General features: G+C 39.4%; 1 protein-coding gene across 1 annotated transcript; it reads left to right on the forward strand.

The window, feature by feature from the left end:
- Positions 1-1,759: 1,759 nt before the first annotated feature.
- On the forward strand, positions 1,760-21,939 carry ext2 (exostosin glycosyltransferase 2). Its single transcript, XM_022767910.1, has 15 exons — positions 1,760-1,866; positions 2,610-2,952; positions 3,079-3,302; positions 3,415-3,504; positions 4,568-4,684; positions 4,968-5,163; positions 5,722-5,861; positions 5,950-6,043; positions 11,258-11,389; positions 14,724-14,913; positions 17,409-17,575; positions 18,216-18,359; positions 18,843-18,971; positions 19,639-19,721; positions 20,437-21,939. The coding sequence occupies exons 2-15, from the start codon at positions 2,638-2,640 to the stop codon at positions 20,573-20,575; spliced, it is 2,160 nt and encodes a 719-aa protein (XP_022623631.1). The 5' UTR covers positions 1,760-1,866; positions 2,610-2,637; the 3' UTR covers positions 20,576-21,939.
- The last annotated feature ends 439 nt before the right edge of the window (positions 21,940-22,378 follow it).

The following is a 22,378-nucleotide window of genomic DNA, read 5'->3' on the forward strand; positions in this document are numbered from 1 at the left end:
TCAGCATGAGGTACTGGTATACTGTATAGTGTCTGTTTAAATGAGTCACAAATTTTAGTTCATTGTAGTTCATTTGCGGCTTATTTTCCTCACTGCTCCAAATTTAGTTGCGTGTTTCTGTTTATCTTGCATATGTTAATAAGAGTATAGTGTGAACATCAATGTCCTCTTTGTGAAAGTGTGTAATCAAGGTTCTGTTGAGTTTCTCCTAAAAGGTTCTGAATGTAACTGGCACATTTAAGCAGAGAATTATTCAGATTATCAGACTTGACTATTTGTAAAAGCAAATTGTTTTGAACTAATGACTTTTGATGCCAAGTACCCTGGATATATAAAGGATCGTACTTAGGAGGAAATTTTGCCAAATGGACCCATCCTGAAAAAGTCGGTGTGTCATCAGTTTTAGAAGTGCTGAGTGCAGATGGATTTTGAGTAAAGATGGCATGAGTTGTTCAGAGCTATATTTAAGCCCAAGTGTAGGTGCAGTGTATTGTGAGCATACAGTCTGCTACTGTTGAGCCTTATGGAGGTGTCACGAGTCAAATGACACAGCGTGGATGGGAGGTGTCTCTGTTTGACACACCTTGAACCTGACTCACAAAACAAAATAACTGAATAAGCTTGGTAACTGCACCGAAGAAAAACTTTAATACCAGTAAAATGTACACCATAAGAAAATATATGCCAATAACTCACAGTAGTTTGTGGGCATTTCATTAATTGGTTTATTTATTTATTTATTGTTTTATAAATCAATGTTGCTGTTAATATGCTCTAAAGTATAATGAGAAAATACTGTTAGGAGACAGGTAGCTCAGCTGTACACAGCTGAGATACATTCCTCATTAGCTGTAGACCTAACAAGCTGCCTAAACTCTTCTACCACTATTAATTATGGCTGTATCATAAGTCTGTTATAACAATGATACTATACTGCAGAGAGTATAAAATCAGCAGTGGGCTCACTTGAGTGTACCACCCAAGACTTTCCATTAACATATCAAAACATCCTTGAAAACAAGATGGTTCACCTCAAAATGAATTTTTAGGTTTAGGTTCCAGATTCTTATGTGCAAAAATAACACAACATATCCGATTTTGTCAGGGATAGAACAATACAGTCCTGAACTTATTTCCATTGTTGTCTCTGCTGTTTACACAGCCCAACCTCTTCGGGACAGTGGTGGGCAATATCCAGCATTAAGATATTCGAAAATAAGGCTAAAGAAAAGTATGTAATAGACAAACAATTGATAAAATCTTGTGAAAAAGGCACACAAAATAAGTAAAAGTCAGTGACATTAAAATATTAGTTGTCTGACATAGAGCAATATGTAAATATCACTAGATTAAAAAGTAGTTTATAATACCATATTAATATTTCCACATTATATTAAGGAATACTGTTAAGCAACCAACAACTGATCAGTCCCTATCACAAAAGAGAAGGTATCTGAGATGTCCAAACTATTCTCCAAACTAGAGTTACCACCTTACAATTGTATGCCTGGCCAACCAGCTAAGTTGCAGGAAATGTTGTGACAACCTCCCCTTCTGTTCCTGAGTTACAACCACGGATGTATTCAAGACCTATTTAAGAGTCTGGTAAAAAAACAAAAAAAAAAACATGTTCAGTTTACCTCCATACCACCAGAGGGAAGCAAAGTATCAACCTCCTGAGTCACAACTACGTGTCAGAAACAAAGAAGAATAACTTCCGGAAAATCACTGCAAGATTTCCGAGAGCGCTACTGTTAGCTTAAAGCTAGGTTAGCATTAACACTGGGTTCTTAAGTGTAGCCTGATTTCTAACCGTAGCCATGAATTAAGAGGCAACTGTCAAACCCTTTTCCGTTCAACGTCTCGGTGGGTAAAACATATAGCTATAACTTCGGGAATTTACCCTCTCTTCCACAATTTTATAGCATTTAATGATGTCAGGCAGTGAGCTAATTTAGCATGAATGTTTACACAGCTGTGTTAGCTAACTGACTTCGTTAGCTGCGTTTAGCCATGTTAGCTTCGTAGTTAATTTAAACTAAAACAGTCTCCCACTGTTCTGACAGTTTTGTTTTTATCGCGTTATGGTCAATATTATTGGCAAATAATGTATTGTCAGTATGTTATCGTTACAATTAACTATACGTGTCGTTGACAGCAAAGGCATTCAATAAACATCATATAAACAGCTCATTTATCTTGATATGGAAATTATGCACTGCAACTTTAATATAAAAATACTGAGATTTTGGGCGACCCGTAACCTACATAGTCTTGAGTAACGTTACAGGCATCAATTGTGTGTTTTATTTTGACCTGTTAGACAAGGTAAACTACTTGTGTATGAACTAGGGCTGCAACTAACGATTGTTTTCGTTATCGATTAATCTGTCGACTATCTCCTCCATGAACCATTTATCATCAGACCTATAAATTCGGTTTCCTATATCCTATGAGAAATAAAGGCATTGCTTTCTTACGTTTGTGAACTTGAACCAGACAGAGTTTTTGTTTAAAAAACAGTTAGTTATCAAACTAGTTGCTGATTGTAACAGCTCTAGTATAAGCAGTACATGAAGCTGTCACTGATTTGATGCATGTCTTTACAGTGGCTGATTGGACAGAGAGGTGTTAGACATGTATGCCTCTGGGAAATACAGCTCACGGGGCCCTGCTCTTATCCCCCGGATGAAAACCAAGCATCGCATATACTACATCACCCTGTTCTCTGTGGTTCTGCTTGGATTAATTGCCACCGGGATGTTTCAGTTCTGGCCCCACTCCATTGAGTCCACAGCTGACTGGACCCTTGATAAACGCAGTGTCCATGATGCACCTCTGGTCCGCCTGCCTGTCTCCAGCCCCATTCCTGAGAGGGGTGACCTCAGCTGTCGCATGCATACCTGTTTTGATGTGTACAGATGTGGCTACAATCCCAAGAACAGAATCAAGGTAACTGTCCCTCAAAACAACCATCACATCATTGAGCTTACACAAACTAAGGATATCCTCCCTTCAACATTTTGCAGATTTCTTTGTTAAAATTTTAATCCATTGTGGAAATGGTTGCTTTTGTAGGTCTACATCTACCCTCTGCAGAGGTTTGTGGATGAATTGGGGGTTCCCATCAGCAGCACTGGACTGTCTCGAGAATACAATGACCTGCTCAGTGCCATCTCTGACAGCGACTTTTACACTGATGATGTCACCAGGGCTTGTCTTTTTATCCCATCTATTGATGTGCTCAATCAGAACTCCCTGCGTATCAGAGAGACTGCCCAGGCTCTGGCAATGCTACCCAGGTAAACATTTATACTAGACCCAGTCAGTCAAACCGACAACATTAAATTTTCTGTTAAATTTTCAGTTTTATTAATCCGTCGTTCCTCCATTAATCTTGTGTGTGATTGGTAGATGGGACAAAGGGATGAATCACCTGCTTTTCAACATGTTACCCGGAGGCCCCCCAGACTACAATACTGCCTTGGATGTGCCCAGAGACAGGTACTCATAAGTACATATTAAAAGCCATTTTAGTATTTAAGAATGCTTCATTGTAATGTGAAAGTAATCTTTGTGAAATCAAAAATGACCAATAATGGTTAATTATTCCAGTATTTTCAAATAATACAGTGGAATTAATTACATTGCTGGCTGCTTGTTGTTAACAGGCTGCGTTTACATGATGGGAATGTGTAGAGAGAAACGCTCATGCATTTTTGCATCAGCTGATATACTACCAGAGTCAGTTCAGACATCTACAACTTAAAAATGATGTAAGATTTAAAAGTTTTATTCCAAACACCAGACAGGAGGGAAGCATGTTGTTATGATTCATGTGTTTAGGATTCCTGTCAGCAGTTCCCACTTCTAACAAAGACAAATCATTTCTTGTTTATTTATATTATGTTTCCTGGACAGATGAAATTAATATCCATGCAACAATGGATTATGCAACCTTAAGTGGCATTTACCATAAGTGTAGTCACTCCTCGAGTGTTAAGAATTATCATTTGATGACGATGAAAGAGATATTTACAAGCAATGAGGACATAAAATATTTTCAGGAGGCCTTGAGGAGACATTTCAAATCTGGTTGTATTTAGCAAGAGCAAAGAGCTTGTGTCTTTCAAGATGCCCTGTGGGCTAGAGTGATGGTTGACTATGGAAGAGGATGGGTTTATGAACATGCAGCCTTGAGACAATGAACACTATCTTTAGCTGTAGAGAATTTCCTGAGCTCATCCAGCTGGAGTCCATTTGGCATGGAGCCTCATCATAACCAGGTGTGTGACTGACAGTGTGTTTCCATCTTATAGTCTCCTTGCCTGAGAATAGAACTGATTTTCAAAATTCATTGTATCATCAAGTGGACTAACATGGGATCAATCAACCAGATCACTAAGCCTTGTTTGATACCACTTGTGTCTTACGTCATTATTGTTAGTAGCAAAGTGCTAACGGGAAGGAAAAGAACCAATAAATGAGTTTGCATTTTGAAGTATGTTCCTGTAGCTCATGTCATGTGTGGTGAAGCATTGTTACAATCCAGGTCCATTTGTTTCAGAGCACTGCTGGCTGGAGGTGGTTTTTCTACATGGACCTACAGACAAGGTTATGATGTCAGCATCCCAGTTTACAGCCCACTTTCTGCAGATGTTGAGCTGCCTGAGAGACAGCCTGGGTGAGCACATCTCACACATTAACTCTCATTGTTTTATTTGAGTGTCACGTCATGAGCAAATTACAGTGACTTTACTTATTTTATCCATCAACAACTTCTCTACAGACAGTGCTCCAAGGGAACAAAATTATATGTGATGTTTAGAACGGTCTTCTCAATAAAATAAAATAACTTGTGGTTTATCAATACTCTTTAGGCTAATTGCTGATTAAGTAGTTATTTGAAATCAACAATGTAAAGTACGACTTGATAAGTTGCATATTTCTTGTTGTCATTCCCCAAGGCCGCGGCGCTACTTTATTCTATCTTCCCAAACTGCCATCCACCGAGAGTACCGTGCTGAACTGGAGCGTTTGAAGGAAGAAAATGGAGAAGCACTGCTCCTCCTGGACAAATGTAGCAACCTCTCCCAGGGTGCCGCCTCTGCACGAAAACGCTGCTACAAGGGACAGGTGTATGACTACCCACAGATCCTGCAGGTGGGAAGCACAACTGCGTTCAATATTATTTATTTCAACGATGAAGAATATCAAGATGTATTATTTTTGTTAAATGCACCACTTTCCTGAATTTGGCAACAAAAATCTGATCTCTTATTTTTGGTGTCATAATTATTTTTTAGTAACTCAATAAGAAATTCCGTTCTCAAGTCCTTATATTAATATCACCAACAATGGGTGCTTGTTCTAGGAAAAAATAATGCCATATATGCGTTTGAGTAGCTTACAGGCTCATCGTTTACTGCTCAACAATGATGAGAACTTCAGTTCCTGGATCCTCGTAGTTCCTCAGCCTTTATTAAGTACTTGTGTTGGAGCAGGTACATTTTGGGAGGTTGAAATAAAAACTCAGGAACTAAAACTGGGAACTAGGATACTGTTGTCAAAATGCAGTTAAAGTTCCAAAAATGTTCTTTGGTTCTTGAATAAGTTTCTAGCAGTGGAAATGGGTCAGTTAAGCCCGGTTTTAGTTTGTTTGTCTGAACAGTGCAAAATCACATGGCCCATTAACGGTTTGTTCCCAATGTATCCCTACAGGAGTCGTCGTTCTGTGTGGTTTTGCGTGGGGCACGATTGGGTCAGGCTGCCCTCAGTGATGTGCTGCAGGCTGGCTGTGTCCCCGTCATCCTCGCTGACTCTTACATTCTGCCATTCGCTGAAGTACTTGACTGGAAAAGGTCCGCCTAAGTCACCAAACAGTTGAAAACAAGTAAATGGTTTGACAGTTTGCCATTTTTACTTCACTAATTTAATGTTTCTGCACAGGGCATCTGTGGTTATCCCAGAGGAAAAGCTGTCAGAGATGTACACCATCCTAAAGAGTATTCCTCACAGACAAGTTGAAGAGATGCAGAGACAGGTAACAGTCACAATGTCTAACTAATCGCGCAGCAAAACTTATTTTAAAGGGCCTTACATTGTTTGAGAACTCACATTGTTTTGACATTGTAGTCAGGGGTGCTGCCACTGGAGTTAAAGCACTTGCATGTCATGTCTTACATGTGCCTATACCTTAACCAGCCAACCTGTCACATTTATGGAAGCCAAAACAAATTTTATGTGTTGTGCGACAGATACAAATTTGGATACCACACTCACTTTTCTGAGTTTGAATTTCCGTCTTTGCTCAGTCTACATTTTAAAAAGCTTTTAGAAGACTCAACTGTGTTGATATTTGCTTGAGTGAATATACAGAGGACGGCTCATTCTCCCTTTCCATTTGATATCTGCATTGAGCCACAATAAACAAAAGTGAAAGCAACTATGAGAAAAGTGCACCAGTTCAGCTGCTCCTCATTCTCTTGTGTCAACTCTGGTCCATTTACCAATTATACTGGCCAAACAGACATTTTAGGCCAAGGGCTCAGAGACACGCTTAGGGTTGGATTACACCAGACAAGCTCAAAAACATGGCTTGCTCGTGAGGTGGTTGCATTGGGTGGAGGGGTGTCCTGCTGAGTATGGCTCACAGCTAACTTGGTATCAAAGGTCTGATATTGTTTTGTTATCCACTGGTCACAGTACTCCTCTGCCTGCCTGGATGGTGCACAGATGGATTGAATTGGTTGCAAGTTCATTCATGTCTGAGACATTTTTCAACAGAAATCCTTTTGCTGAGTTTGGTGAAACTAATGGTGCACCGCTCTATAGGATTATTTTGTGTTATTTGTCACAGTTTTCGCCATATTATAGGTTTACCTCTTGAAGATAATGGGTCCATCCTAGAATCCTCACTTGTGGTATTTGCAAGTCATCAAATGCCTGCTTGTGTGACAAATTTCCGGTAACTGCCACAGTACTCAAGTGCGTTTTAAGATTGCAAGCATATGGAAGTTCAGCAGAGCTCACCAGGACATGTTTGATTAATAAGAACATCACGTCACTCCCACAAATACAATAAGTCTACAGGGCTCAGTTGAGTAATAGTAGGAGACATAACTATAAATTTGTAATGTTAAGACATGAATAATGATATTTACGCTGATTCCAACATGTCATAAGCTGAAACCTCTTCATGTCTGCTAATTTATTGTGGGTCCTGGAGCCCAGCAAAGCCTCAACATTGATTTCTTATTCACTGATATGGTTGAGCCGGTGTATTTCATTAGTTTGTCCAGCAGATGGCTCAGCAGCTTTTGCTTTCATAGTGTGTCTGGTTTTGTTCCCATGTGGTCTGACTTTTGTGCTTACAAATGAAAAAATAGGCAATTCATACTTACCTCAAAGGAAATACCACATAATGAACAACTTTTATTTAACTTTTGTTTGTTTAGTATAGTTTACTATAGTTTTGGGTTTAGGTAGTTTAGGTTTCAACATAAATTATTGTTACACCTTTTTAAGAGTCAGAGGTCAGAGAGCAGAAAAAAAACAGCTGGCCTGAAGAAGATTAATTGATCGTTTGGGTGATTTGGTCCTCACATTGGTTTTCATTGTTGTTCATCAGTTGTCTTTCCGGGAGATCAAGTGTTTATCAAATATTGTGTTTTTTTTTTTTTTTCTTTTTTTTTTTTTTTTTCTTTTTTTTTTTTTTTTTCTTTTTTTTTTTTTTTTTCTTTTTTTTTTTTTTTTTCTTTTTTTTTTTTTTTTTCTTTTTTTTTTTTTTTTTCTTGACTATAGCAGAGTAACGTCTATATAATGAGCGACACTACAGTTTCACTTCATCATGCAGTGACAGAACATTTGTTTAACTTATGGAGCAAGTCCTGTTAGAGACCAGGTCAAATTGTGATAGGCTACTGTTGAGCTTCCATCAGTAGACTTGTTTCAGATTGCAGAACTAATTTTCAAATTTGAGATGATGTAATAGCATCCATTTAGGTCACATTTTAAAAGGCTACATACTAAAGAGCTGCAAAATGTTAACAGTGCTCAAGTGAGACCACTGAGCTCATGTTTGTGTACTTTCTCCCAAGAGCCTTATTTGGGTCATATCCTCAAAATAGGACACATACAAAACAGACCTTTATTGGATTAGCACAGTCAAGTTAATTCTGTTATTAATTAGAAGATATAAAATGGGAAGAGAGAATCATTGCTCATGATGGAGTTCAACTTACTCCTTATCCTTTCTTCTGCCATTGTCTTGATATTGAGCTTTGACCTGACAACCAGCTTTTTCTTTCAGACCAATTCTACATTTTCTTTGTTGTAGCCTCCCATACACTGTATACAGTCTATGTAGACTCTCCAGCACTTGACCAAGCAGAACAGTATGCTGGCTGCAACTGATTTGTAGAATATGTCAGTCAGTTTGCTCTTCTCTCCCTTACATGCTGTCTGCTTTTCTTCCGTCCAATCTTCTTTTTACATGCAAGGATGATGACAGTTCTCAGTGGCTTTTTGGTCAGTCTGATATGTAATAACAGATCCTTTATCTGAACGGTCTAGAGTTGCAGATTTTATCTCCTTGAGCTATCAACTGAGATCTTCCACCAGATTTCTGTTCTTTCTGACTTTATAATGAAATCTAAAGTGTAAAGGTTGAACAGAAGTGGACACAGTGCAGTCCCATGGTGCACCGTGTTGCACTGCAGAATGTTCAGACCCTCACAAACTATGGTCTATCAGTGGGGTACTCTGTAATCCAGGAAACCACGGGGCTCACTAGCACCAAGACTATGTAATCCCACATGAAACCAGCCGCTAACAGTGCTCTTCAGTCGTGGACCTCTAGACACAAAGTCCTGCTACTTTTTATTTTAACTTTATTTTGATTTACAAGTGTGTGTGTGTAGAAATGTTTTGATCATCTGAACATTTCTACACACACACGCATACACATGACTTGTTAATGATCACAGCCAGAAGTAAAGTGCTAATAAATCTCAAACAAAACAATATTGTCAGTGAGTAGCTCACATGATTGAAACAGACTTGGTTTCACTGCTGGTTTTGATTATGTCGAAAACTCTAATGATTGTCTGGTTCTGTCCACAGCTCACTGGCTGCCAATTCTGGTCTATAGGTTGAATCATCTGTCAGGCACTCAACAACTTCCAATGAGTTGAACAAAGCAATGCAGACTACTGTATTCTAAATTGCTTCTGATAATCTCTTTGACCTTTATTTTAACATTTTAAAGAACAAAAGAGTGAAAGCTGCTGGGGAGTTCTTTAAACTAGAAGGAAATGAGAAGATAATTTGCTTTTAACCAAGCATTGCATCGCATGACTGTTAAGTTTGACTTACAGAGGGATATATTTTGGACACTCTTGCAGTTGTTTGTATTATTTATCAATATTTGCAACAATTTTATGATTACAATTTACATTACATATAATTTTCTTTTTATTGGTGAAATGAATTTTGGTTAGCTCATGGACTGAGACTGTTTTATTTGCTCTATTTGTTCTGCTAAACAGATAACAAAGTGTAGACTATAGGCCCAAGGCTGCAATTGGAAGATGGAGTAAAGTTTCTCTTCTTCTCTTACAACGTTGTGTCTTCTTCCCTACTCATAAAAATTCCTGCAGGCCTGGGAGCGGGTGGAGGGTGGTGGGACGGGCCCTCGGGCCAGCACAGTTTGCTTTCTGCGTCCTCCCAGTCGGAAAAGAAACTTTCATCACTGGCTGATTTATGGGCCGTTGGGATTCCCCCCTGAGATTAGAAAGTCTTTTTGGATTCCCCTCACCCCCTCTATAAAAATAAATGCTGTTTTGTGTTCTACTCAAATGCTTCATCCCATACAGAGATATGGGTGATTTAGGCAATGGTCACATGTTGTTCACGTGCCACAAAGGACTTACTTTGTTAAACATAGAACACACACATTAGCCGAAAATACATACCGGCGCATTCCTATAGGAGGACAAGATAGAAATATAGCTCACTGCTGTACACACAAACACTCAAATCGTCACATCTTCTACCACGGAACTGTGGGTCATTGAGGAGCTGGTGGGGTGGATTTGGGTCAGTGTAGCACGGTGCCTCCTGGCAGGAGACAGTGTTGTTTAAAGCTTCATTAACTCTTATAGGGCTCTTTCGCCTCTGAACTGTCCCTTGAAGTTTCTTAATAGTATAGGGGTCTGCAGGAGACGAGGGGGCTAGACATATATGTCATGGTCAGTCACACTACTCCAGATTGTTCAGTTCATTGTAACTTGCATAAATATACAGGTTTCTTTTATTGATTTCTCTTAAAATTCCTTCCTCTCTGCATCTCAGCCATAACACAGTCAGAGTCTAAATAACCTATATGAATAAACAAATTCAGTGCACAGGTATTCTTGGTCACGCTTGCAATCTTGGCTGAAAAAAAACAACAACTATGAAGTGAATCAAGGATGAGGGCAGTTGAAGTTGAGTATTCCATCAGCCAATGTGATAACATTAAGATATGGGTTAAGAGTTCACTTTTCATTAAAGTCTGTTTTGCGCATCAGAGATCTGTTGAAATAAAACAGGCACAGGCAAAAGACATTTCAGAAGTCTTCAGAAGAACAGTTGTTGAAGAGCAAGAGGCTGGAAAGGGCTCCAGAACTCTTTAAAGACATGGACCAGGGGGGAAAAAATCTGGATTTTACAGTTATGACTTCACACTGGTGTTACCTTCTGTCATGTATTCTCTGGGGTAAAATGAGAATAAAAAGACAGAAACTGTAGCAATAGCAACATCTCAACATTTTAATGAAATCTTATTCAAGTTAAGGTGAATTATTGTAGCATGTGTAAACAAAATCATTGCCTTCAGTACAGATAAACATATAATTATTCTGTGTTACTTGATCATTAATAGTTCCACTATGGTGACTAATTCTGGAACAGGGTTTGCTTAGACCTGTATGCAGAAAGTTTTGATCTGACAAGATGGTAATTTTTTTTTGTTACATATGTTTGGTTTTTTTTCATTGGTCACTGCAAATATGCAATTCTGCACCTCTGTATGATCAACATCTGTAAAGTGAATATCTCTGAGAGTTGAATAGAAAGTGCTGTGTTTGGGCAATATGCATTTTCATAAATGTGCAATGCAGTGTTGGCCCTTAAAACATGTATTGTGTTTGCTCTTTTTTGCCCATTTTTGTTAGTGTGGGTACATTTCAAGGAGTTGTGTTCCATTTGTCCACAGGCACACTGGTTCTGGGAGGCCTACTTCAGCTCCATGAAGGCCATTGGATTGACAACACTCCAGATCATCAATGACCGCATTTACCCATATGCTGCACGCACATATGAGCAGTGGAACAATCCACCTGTGGTGGTATGTAACTGTGTGGACTTGATGTTGATATGCATTTTACAAGTATTTGTAACTAGCAGCAAGATTATTATGTTGTTATTCTGCCCTAACTTTCCATTATTGTCTTTCAGAAGTATCTGTTATTTAGTTATATCTATACCCTGAAGGCTGTTCTCTTCCAGCATCTATAGCAGCTATATAATCTATACAGTCTGTGTGCTCTACTGTGCTGATCCGGTCAGTTGTATTCCTAGAAGTCTTTTTATTGCAGACATCTGAATGACACCCATCCAGAATGGGGCTTTGACCATACAGATGCTCACAGTGCCACATAAGCCTCTGCACTCTTCTGTGACTTGTAAATCAAAGCCTCTGTGGCATAGTGACGGCAGTAGATGCCTTCCCTCTTTCTGAAGCCTCACATATGCAGTGCTTCATAGTTTGGTATACACCCAGCTAGCTCTGAGGCAGCCAGTTTGTGTCAGCAGTTCTGCACTAGGAGGATGCCTCCACTGTGGTGAAAAATAAGTTCCTGCATGTCTGAGTCATTGTGTTAGTAGAGAGTGCGCTGGATGTGAAGAATGGTGTGTGTGTTTAGCATCCCTGTGGTTGTGGGAGTTTGTGGTTGCAGACAGTTTGGCTGTGCGACCATCTCTCAGGAGTTGTTAATCAGCCTGGCCTGATCTAGAGTCTCCTCCATGCTCAGCCTGTGGGGTAGAGGCATGTGCATGTGAACGTGTGTAGATGCATAATAGTGTCTTTGCATCTGTCAAATGTCTGCAAGTATCCCAGTATAAGTAGATCCACTGAAATGCTTAGAGAGGTTGCAGTCACAATAGCACAATGTTAGTCATTTTAGTTCTGCTTAAACCTGTTCAGTCGTTCAGGATTGAGAGGTTTATGGTCAAGCAGCTGCTCAGTCTTGACCGTGGTTGCCTGTTTTCCTCTGAGCAGGTAGCTTGTTAATCAAAAGTTACACTTGACATTGCCTACTTATGTCAAAATGTTTTTCCTGAGCGTCTAGCCCCCAGTCCAATCTATCAGTATCACTCAGGTCTTAAGGTTTGTCCAGACCCAGAGGAGGTTAATTGTGTCACCGTACAGACCTTTTGGCCATTTCTGCCTGAGATGGGAGATGAAGTGTTTTCTCAATGGCTTCAGTGACTGGATGGTGAGAAGAACTTACACAGAGCACTAAATAAATCAGGCAGACATTTTCCCCCTCTCCTCCTGTAGTTCTTTAGGCTGGTAATTGAAAGCACATTTCCCAGGATTGCTGGTGCCTTTAGAGGGGGGTTTCAGAATAAGGGACAAGCTGCTTTTTGTTTGGGATTTGTAGGTAGTGGGCATACTTGTAAAGGTTTATACATTACAAGAATTGAGGCATTTCAAACTTTCAAATTTGCCAGAGTTTAAAACATTTTGTGGTGATTGGCACCTGGGCATATGGAAATCTTATTTGATCACCATCTTGTTTAAAAGTTACAGTACAGTCAGCAGTCAGTATTTGGACATTTTTGTTTTGACTCTGTTCTCCTGCACAACTGAAAATCAGCACTTAAACCACAGAGTAATTTTCTTTGGAAATCCAGTTGGCTGAACTGGAGCCAAAATGAAAAAAAAAAAAAAAACAATCACTTTCTTAATACTAATGTTGCAACTTTATTGTTTGCACCATTTACCAATAAATTAACAGATTAGTTTAAATCTACCACTACTGTGCCTCTACATCTGTGTAGACTATTAATACTTCTATGTGCTGTTAACATTGAATGTAAAAGTATAAAATGCATTTCAGTGGGAATGTTTCTACAGATAAACGGATAGGACAGACAGATAAAGGCATTTTGATTGCTCGGCAGTTCTTCATTTTATCTTGCTCTTAATCTACGTACCTTCAAGTTTCTAAAATGAATGAACGAACAACCTAAGTACTTCAAATAACCAAATAAAAGTTTTCTTTTTAAGTGTAAATATAAAGTATAAAAAACACCACTCCTTCAGATCTGTTGGTGACGTTGAGCTGTGGCTTTCTTTTCGTCTAATTTATTCCATTTGACAAATAACTTAAGTGGTTTCTGCCTGTTTGTGTTTTAATGCATTTGTGCTGCGTATATGTGTTAGTTTGATTATTTCCCCCTCCGCCTGAATGACAATGTGAGAACGGCCACAAGGAAGTTTCCACTTGCCAGTAAAGTGATTTTTTATTGGTGGGGGAGTGACTGATGTTGTGTAAAATGCAGTGTCTGTGTCTCTGTTAACAGACTTGTGTTGATGCTGTGGAAGGAGCCACATAATCACTCTGTGGTCACCTGGGACCAGAGGAGAAACAGGGTTTATGTGGACTTCAAGAAGCCCACAGATTTACTGTGTTAGATATGCTCTCTTTGCCCTTCTCAGACTGATTGTCACTGTAACCAGTGTGGAACATTTTTGGAGCCTTTGAAGTCTATCAAGAGTGAACCCCAATGCTCCTATATTTACTAGTCTTACAGTAACACATGCTTGTAAATGAAGTATATGGGTTGTCTTTTTATTTCACTCGAGAAAACAACCTTAGAAAACAAAAAAGGAAGTTATCGTATGCACACAGACTTAGCACTAGTTGTATCGTTTTCATGTCACTCTAATCCAAGTGACAGTAACTTTTAAAGTTTTGTTTTTAGTACACGCATACCATCAGAAAACTCTCCTGTGGCTTCCTTCATTTAACAGTGTCACTTGATCTAAGTTGCAGTCAGTGCTGTTCCCAGGATTTACAGGCCATTATAAAGGGGAGCAATGAAAGAAAAGCCAAGTTCCACGCTGACGATAGATGGCCACTTTTCACTACCTGGCCAACTCCACTCTTTCACTGTTCTGCACTTCCCCCCTTCCTCGTCTTTGTCCCATTTTATTTCACCGGCATCTCAGAGGAGTCTCACCAACAATAATAACATCACAAAAGCAGTAGATGCCATATTGTTGCCAACCTGTCGTATTTGTAATCTCCTACCCAATCTTTTGTGTTCTTTCGTCCTGCTGCTACTGTAGTGTTTACCTGGCATTGTGGCTGGAAGCTTTTGACATTCTGTGTCTCTGTTAGCCCCTGAGAGATATTACTGGGCGATTCTTGCTCCATAATAAAAACCATCATCTGGAAATTACTGCAGGTGACCTCACTGTCCTGTGAAGTATTATTATAGCACATTAAATCATGGAAAACATGACAGACAGGGCGGACACAGAAGACTTCAGACTAGCTCTACATTTCTGTTTCCATGGAAATGAAAAAGGATTAAAAAAAGATGTTTGTGGCTTAAACAGCTAATTTATTTTGTTTTGTTTTGTTTTGTTTGTCTCCTGTCTTGTGTAGAAGTGGTCCAGTGTGAACAGCCCTTTGTTCTTGCCACTTATCCCACCGAGGGCACCTGGCTTCACAGCAGTGGTGCTTACCTATGATCGTGTTGAGAGTCTTTTCCGAGTCATCACAGAAATCTCCAAGGTGCCTAGCTTGGCTAAGCTGCTGGTGGTGTGGAATAATCAGAACAAGAGTCCTCCTGAGGGTGAGTATAACAGATTCTAAGAAAATAAGAAAGTTCATGAAGCTATCCAAGCGCTTTAGTACTCAGTAATACCCAGTTGCCAGTTATTATGCTTGAAGCTGTGGTTTGTAGTGTTGTTGAATTATTTTTGCTCCTCCCCAACTGAGCAGTTTAGCCTCAACAACCTGTAACTTCAGTTCTACTGTAATGTAATGAAACATTCAAAGTTAAGCAGGTGATTTATTATTTTGTGCCCACAAATTATTCCCCCACCCCATGACAGCTGCCAGGCTTTGTAAGATTATCAGCCAGATCCAAACAAGAGTGGCTAATATAGTAACATCACTGAAACAAACTTTCCTTTACCCTGTCTTTGTTCACGCCAGGGTGCTTGTTAAGATCCGAAGTGAATCCTCTGATGCACAACAGATGAGTGAAAATGGCACTCTCCAGAATAAATGTTGTCATGACATGCCTAATACTAGAGCCACTTCTCTCTGGCTTTCTGTTTGACAGAGAGAGAAGTGATAGCAGGACAGCTGAGTTGTTCGTATAGTATTTTACTCAGCACCCTAAGCATAGGCACACATATAGTGCACTTAATGTCAGTTGGTCCAAGTCGTGACTGACAAAGCAGTACTATGTAAAACTTGTATTTTTATCATCTGTCCATTTCTGTTTTTTCTGCCTTTCATTACTGCTAGTTTGTGGCACAAGACTTCCTCAGGTGTACTCGGTAAGAGATGTGTCAAAGTAAGCTCTTAGTAGTTGTTATTTATTGTACCTTGTGCTCTGATTATTTGCCTTAATATGGCAATTAAGTATACAACAGTTAATCGTGCCTTATCCCAGTGATGGCTTGACTCAGACAAAGACTGTTCTTGAGCAGGAATTAAAGCAGTCCTGCTGCTGTAAGAGTTGGCTAATGTAATGAAGTAGTGAGAGGACTTTGAAGTGCTCCCTCGTGGCTGTGAGTGGCCTTTTCATTAGAGGCATCAGCGGCGCCTGGCTGGAGCTTTGTGACCCATTAGAATTAACAAGGGGCCATCGACAGGTCAGACTCATGGGGCTCAGTCCAATATGAAGGCAGATTTCTTTCTCATTCACACCAAGCCTTGATCTGTTGTGTTTACAGGCTCCTGTTTATTTTGCTTCTGTCTGTTTTTTTGAAAAAGTTGCTGACCAAGTAACAAAAATGTGTTTTTACAGTCTAGCATTATTCCGTTTTCTGTTTGTGAGTCTGAAGACTGTATTTTTGTAACAGACTCAATTGACATTATGTTTATCAAATTGCCTTGACTTGCTTTCAGTGTTTGTATCTGTTCTCACAAGGGATCACTTGTTCCTATGCAGCAACTGAGATTGACTGGTGCACTACAATAAGTGCAGAACACATAAAAGCATAAAAGCCAGAGCTTATTCTTCAGAACATGTAATTCTTTTTTGTTGATTTCTGAATGCAGGTCAAGGAGTCACAGAAGAATTAGCAGTGTGTGCATTTTGACCCATGCCAAGGTGGGGGCTAAAGATAATAGCCTATAATTCCCTCACTCCTACTGTCTCTTTCCAACCTCAGAACTAAATGAAGGGCTGACAGCAACACGGACAGAGTGAAACTCTGGGCATTTAACATAGCAGTTTTTTTGACAATAGCTTTTGACAGGAGACGTGGTTAGGAGGACCTGGAGCTCTTCTTATAGGCTGCCAGGCCCCAGTTACCCCATTAATGAGGGGACACATTCTGTGTGATCTGTCTGTGCCATAGTCCGTGCCATGGACACTACCCAAGATCTTTGAAACACTCCCCTGAAAAAACATTTTGTTGGTCTGTCTCATGAAGAATCGTAGTGTGGTTAGATTTGCACGTGCTTGAGGTTAGCGTAGCGATATGAGTCAGTGAATAAAGTTAAACTCCCAGAGCACAGTTTTCCACTGCCAGGACAGACTTCAAATATCTCTGTCAGTGGTAAATGACATCATAATTCCTCACCCATCTTCAGAAACTGATAGTGGCCACATTTATAATGTTGTTGAACCCCTAAAAATATATGAACAATTATAGTGTCCCACTCTCTCTCTCTCTCTATATATATATATATATATATATAAGGACTGCATCTAACAGTTATTTATGATACAATTTTCTGAATTAACCGATTAATAGATTGGTTATTTCTTGGGCATTTTTCACAATTTTCTGACATTTCATTAGCCAGAGTCCAAGGTGGTTTACATATAGCTTATTTTGTCAAACCAACAGCCCAAAATACAAAGATAGTCAACTCACTATCATATGAGACAAATATAACTAGAAAATCTTCACATTTGAGAAGCTTGAACCAGCAGATTCTTTGCCAATTTTGCTTGAAAATTTGTTTTAAATGGTTAATCCATTATAAAAGTTGTTTCCAAATAATACTGTGTTAAGTAATGAATCAACTGAATTGTTTCAGCTCTCTTTCTAGGTGTATGAAACTAGAAATGTTGTTATTATTGTATTGTTTTCCTTCTGGCAGAGTCTCTTTGGCCAAAGATTGGTGTTCCTCTCAAAGTTGTGCGAACCAAAGAGAACAAGCTGAGTAACCGCTTCTTCCCTTACGACGAGATTGAGACAGAAGCCGTACTGGCAATCGATGATGACATCATCATGCTGACATCTGATGAGCTGCAGTTTGGCTATGAGGTGAGAAAAAGAGCCCCCATTCAAGCAAAAACCCTTAGCTTTTACCATACTTTGGCAGGTATTGCAGGGAACCAATTCAAGTTGATCCCAGGATCTAAAGTCATTCAGGGAGATTACAGTCTCATTCTCCACTAGTTGGGGATTTGACAGCATGCTGAATGGGTGTGTGTTTGATGTGTGAAGAATGATGACAGGTCTAGAGCTGATGCTTTCCATGCCCACATACCTGCCTAGCCCCACTTAGCCCGGCACACTCACCTGAATCCATTTAGAAGCCATTTAATAAAATTGTGCTCAGTTTAAGGATAATTACGTGGGATTACAGGCAGGGTATTGGAGCTGTCTGTCTGACTGGATGACATGGCTTCTTGCTTGCTGTAGACTAGCTGCTGGTGTCAAGCCTTGACATATTCAGCCAATCATGAGGCTACTTCTATCCAAACATATTTTAATTTGACTGTCAGCTGCTGTTTTTTTCCAGATAAAAATGTCTTTGATATTTTGAAACCTAAAACAACATTTTTAATTACTAATTCTCTTCTAAATACCACCAAAAGATTAATCTTTTAATGTAAGACATCAGTTCTCACCTAAGATCAATTCTGCTGAAAATGTCTGACATTTTCTCACCTGCTCCCAGGTTTGGAGGGAGTTCCCAGACAGACTGGTGGGCTACCCTGGCCGGCTGCACCTCTGGGACCATGAAATGGGGAAGTGGAAGTATGAGTCAGAGTGGACCAACGAGGTCTCCATGGTTCTGACTGGAGCCGCCTTCTATCACAAGGTGACCTGCCTGGTTGAAATTAAGTCTTTTTGGCTCTTGAGCTCTGCCTCTGACTCCTATCACACAAGTTTTCCTTAGAGCTACTCATGGATGTTACATCTTTTGCTTTGTAGTGTTGCACACAGAACCAACTTTGAAAAGAATATTGACCCATTATATTTTGAAATCAAATAAATATAAACTTTTCAGGAAGGATTAGAGAATTTCCTATAGACTCTGTTTTGGGTGTATATAGGAGTTCAAGCAGGAAGATTACAGTGATAGATGAGCAGAGTGTCATAGGTAGAACAAGGTTATCTCACTGCTACTTAAAAGCTCACACACTCACTTAAGTTCAAAGCAAACTCTAGTACAGTGGTTCCTCCTACATACTCTTGGGTCATCCGGTTAAAGAGTGTCTGCATTATTGTATATAATAATCCTGGAAGATATCTATATGACACCTCATAATCATTTGTTGTTTTTAATCTTTTTTCATTCCAGTACTTCAACTATTTGTACACATACAAGATGCCAGGGGACATCAAGAACTGGGTGGATGCTCACATGAACTGTGAAGATATCGCCATGAACTTCCTTGTGGCTAACATCACAGGCAAAGCCCCCATAAAGGTACATTCATAGGTCTGGCTACACTGGCCTGCGTGCTTTAAGCTTGCAGGGGGAGGCTGAAGCCTGACAGAGCGGACCACCATCTCTGGGTCTGATCAGCTCTCACCCTTCGACTTCACTGCCTCTCCCCCTCCCCATCACATTGACTATGCCCAGGTGCAGGGGCCCGAGCTAAAGCCCAGCCTTAACCTCCTTTATCTTGGTGTCACTCAATGGCACTCCCCCCTCTGAGTGTGTTTTCCCAAGCTCACCGGGGCTCACGCACACCCTGCCATCAAATCACAAGCTACACACTTCCCTACGCCTGCAACCGTGCTCCCACCTCCCACCATATCTCAAACAGGTTCCTTCAGAAAACACCCCATCCCACCCTGTCTGTCTTCCCCTCTGTGTGTCTCTCACTTTCTTTTCTCTTCCACACACAGATACATTCACAGGTCCAGATTGTTGGGTGCAGGAATGTGTACATGTGAGGGAGGCTAGACAGAGGAAAGCCATACATCATCTGTTTCCAACACCACTGATGAAAATTTTTCACCACAATGTGCTTGACAATGTTCTTGTAAGATGTCGCAGTCTTATTAGCTTCTGTCTGGGCTGCTGAAGTTTTACAAACAGTTAAAGTGAGCTGACATTACCGGTGTGACCTTGTTCTGTTCCTGTTTAGGTGACCCCCAGGAAAAAGTTCAAGTGCCCTGAGTGTACTGCCATTGATGGACTGTCCCTGGATCAGACACACATGGTGGAGAGGTATGCATAGTTAAATCTTATTCATATTTTATTTATTTGTCTGTGTGTGTGTGTGTTTTGGTATTATGCAGAATTTCAGTCGTAAAACATTTTTATAACTCAAAAATCAAAATGTTTTGAATATTAAAAAAACATTAAAGTCACATTTAAATTTAAATCACAGTAAAAATTGGGGTTGTTTGTCTCCCTGTAATTTAAAGGTTAGTTTCTTTTACTTACTCAAAGGGACTCAATCAATCAAACACTACAACCTTTGCACAATGGCTTACAATTTGTGTGGAACTCAATTTAAAGCAACCTGCTCCTTTTAAAAACCTACTGTATTTATCAGTGAAATTTTATTTAAAAAGTGTTACACCTTAATTATTTTCAGTCCTTTCAGTCACCTCTTTAAAATGAGATGCAATGGTTTAATTCAAGTCATATCTGTTTTTCACACAGGTGAGTTTAAATTTAAATAAACACACAAGATCAATGACTGGATAGAGCCGCTACTTGACAGTAAACACAGATATAAACTTAAATAAAATATAGATATATATATATAAAAAAATGTATTTGAGCAAGAAGAACACCTTACAATAATTGATAAGAAAGAAAAAGGTAAAAACTTCATCCATATCCATACACATAACATTATGAATCAGAAGCTGCTAAATAAATACTTTTTTTTTAGCCTGCTTTCAAAGTAAAAATGTTGTGTTTTCATCCCTAGGTCTGAGTGCATCAACAAGTTTGCATCAGTTTTTGGCACAATGCCTCTGAAGGTGGTGGAACACCGTGCAGACCCGGTGCTCTATAAAGACGACTTCCCAGAGAAGCTCAAGAGCTTCCCCAACATCGGCAGCCTCTGACCAGCCAGTACTAGGTGTTTGGACCTTGTCACAGCCTCAAAACTTCAAGATCTGTCACTATCATCATCTTTTATATCAAGACGTCAAAATTCCGACTAAAGTCAGTCATACTGTCACCTCTCAGTTTAAGTCACTTTCACTTTGTTTGATTTTTAAATTGAGTGCTTTGAGTTAACCTCTTAAATGACAGAGGACACTAAAATCTGGGGATGGTGATGACAGTAATTTGTCTATTGGTCTTTAAGTAAAAGATATTTCCAAACGTTTACCAATACTAAAGCGTAGACTAATGTTACAGAAACTGCTCTTGGAGGGTCACCCTGTGTCTGCTGTTTGACACACTGACTGATTGGAGGCCTCTAGTTCCTCACTGTTACTGTTTTAGAGCTGGAAGCTTTGGGCTCCTGCCACTGTGGAATCAACGTATACAGTGTATATATTTGTATTTTGCAGCAGTGCTGTATAATAGTCATAATTTATGATGCTCCAACAAGGATTCTCTATTTTTCCTTCTTTTTTTTTTTTTTTCTTTCTTTTCAAAAGCTGACATGGACCAGATTATTATAGTTGCACTGTATGAAAGACAAAGTAATAAATGTTTAAATTACATTATATATAGTAAATGAATCAATTACAAATCTATGTAGGCTTTATCAAATGGTTGTGAATGTGATAACACAGGGTGCTGGCTAATAGATGATGTACAGTAAATGTTTCACACACATTCTGTTTTACACAGATTGGATTGTTAGACAAAGTTATTACCATAAATATAATATTTAGAGTGAATAACTGCTGATTTAAAAAAAAAAAAAAAGAAAAGAAAAAAAAGAAAAAGGTTATGCTGAGCTACTGGAACATCTTGAATTATACTGCCTGAGTAAGATTTTCGTCATATTTATATATCAGAAAAGCCGTGGTGCTTATGAAGCATCCACTAAGTCATTTCATGAGTTGAGTTATGTGTATGAACACTGCATCAGTATAAGTAATTATTTGTTTACCATGCATTTGGAGACATATTGTATAGTGAATAACAGACAACTCCCAAATCCACTTTTCAAAACAGATGTGTATAAACAGTTAATGCAATGCTTTATTTTTTTATTTTTCCATTTTACCTGTTGTGTGTGTTTTATATTTTTGTCCTTTTCATCACTACTTGTCCCAACTTCAGTATTTAGGTTGTAACATTGACGCAGCAGTCTTTAAGATGTTCACAAGGCCTTGTGATGTTTTTATTTGCCTTTTTTATTATTTTCATGAGGTCAGTGAAATTGTTTTGAATTTGTTTGACAGAGTTTATGTATCTAAGTGTATATATGACTTTGTAAAACATTATAAGTAAAGACCACACTAATTCATCTCAGAGTTTTAATGGTCCCACTCCTCCACCCCCCCACCCCACCCCCCACCCCATTTACACACGAGTCAGGTGGGAAGAGGATGAAGTCAGACGTTTTCCTTTTTCATGTCTGCTTTTACTCCAATCTGTGACCATCCAGAGCAGACCCTCCATGACACGGCCGATCCACAGTTCCCTTCAGCCTGTCACCTGTTGTTAATATACGCTGCCTAATCCACCCTGTTCAATGTCAGCAGTTCAAAAGGGCGCAGTTCGTATTTTTGTCAACCTCAATTAGTGTGATACTCTTGCGGGTTCTGCGATCTCATTTCAGCACTCGTGTCCCTTCAAAGGCACTGAAATGCATGGGGATTTCAGAATGTGACTAGAGGGATGACACAATATTTTGGCAGGGTGGAGCAATGCAACAAGACACAGCATATTCATTATGTTTTTTT

Source organism: Seriola dumerili, unplaced genomic scaffold, assembly GCF_002260705.1.
Source record: "Seriola dumerili isolate Sdu_G_001 unplaced genomic scaffold, Sdu_1.0 BDQW01001299.1, whole genome shotgun sequence".
Taxonomy (NCBI): domain Eukaryota; kingdom Metazoa; phylum Chordata; class Actinopteri; order Carangiformes; family Carangidae; genus Seriola; species Seriola dumerili.

What these genes read in the sequence shown, in the direction of transcription:
- ext2 (XM_022767910.1), top strand. Translation starts at nt 2,638, where the DNA reads ATGTATGCCTCTGGGAAATACAGCTCACGGGGCCCTGCTCTTATCCCC. An exon ending in ATCCCAAGAACAGAATCAAG is followed by an intron (nt 2,953 to 3,078) that starts GTAACTGTCCCT and finishes TTGCTTTTGTAG; the next exon opens with GTCTACATCTACCCTCTGCA. An exon ending in GAAGTACTTGACTGGAAAAG is followed by an intron (nt 5,862 to 5,949) that starts GTCCGCCTAAGT and finishes GTTTCTGCACAG; the next exon opens with GGCATCTGTGGTTATCCCAG.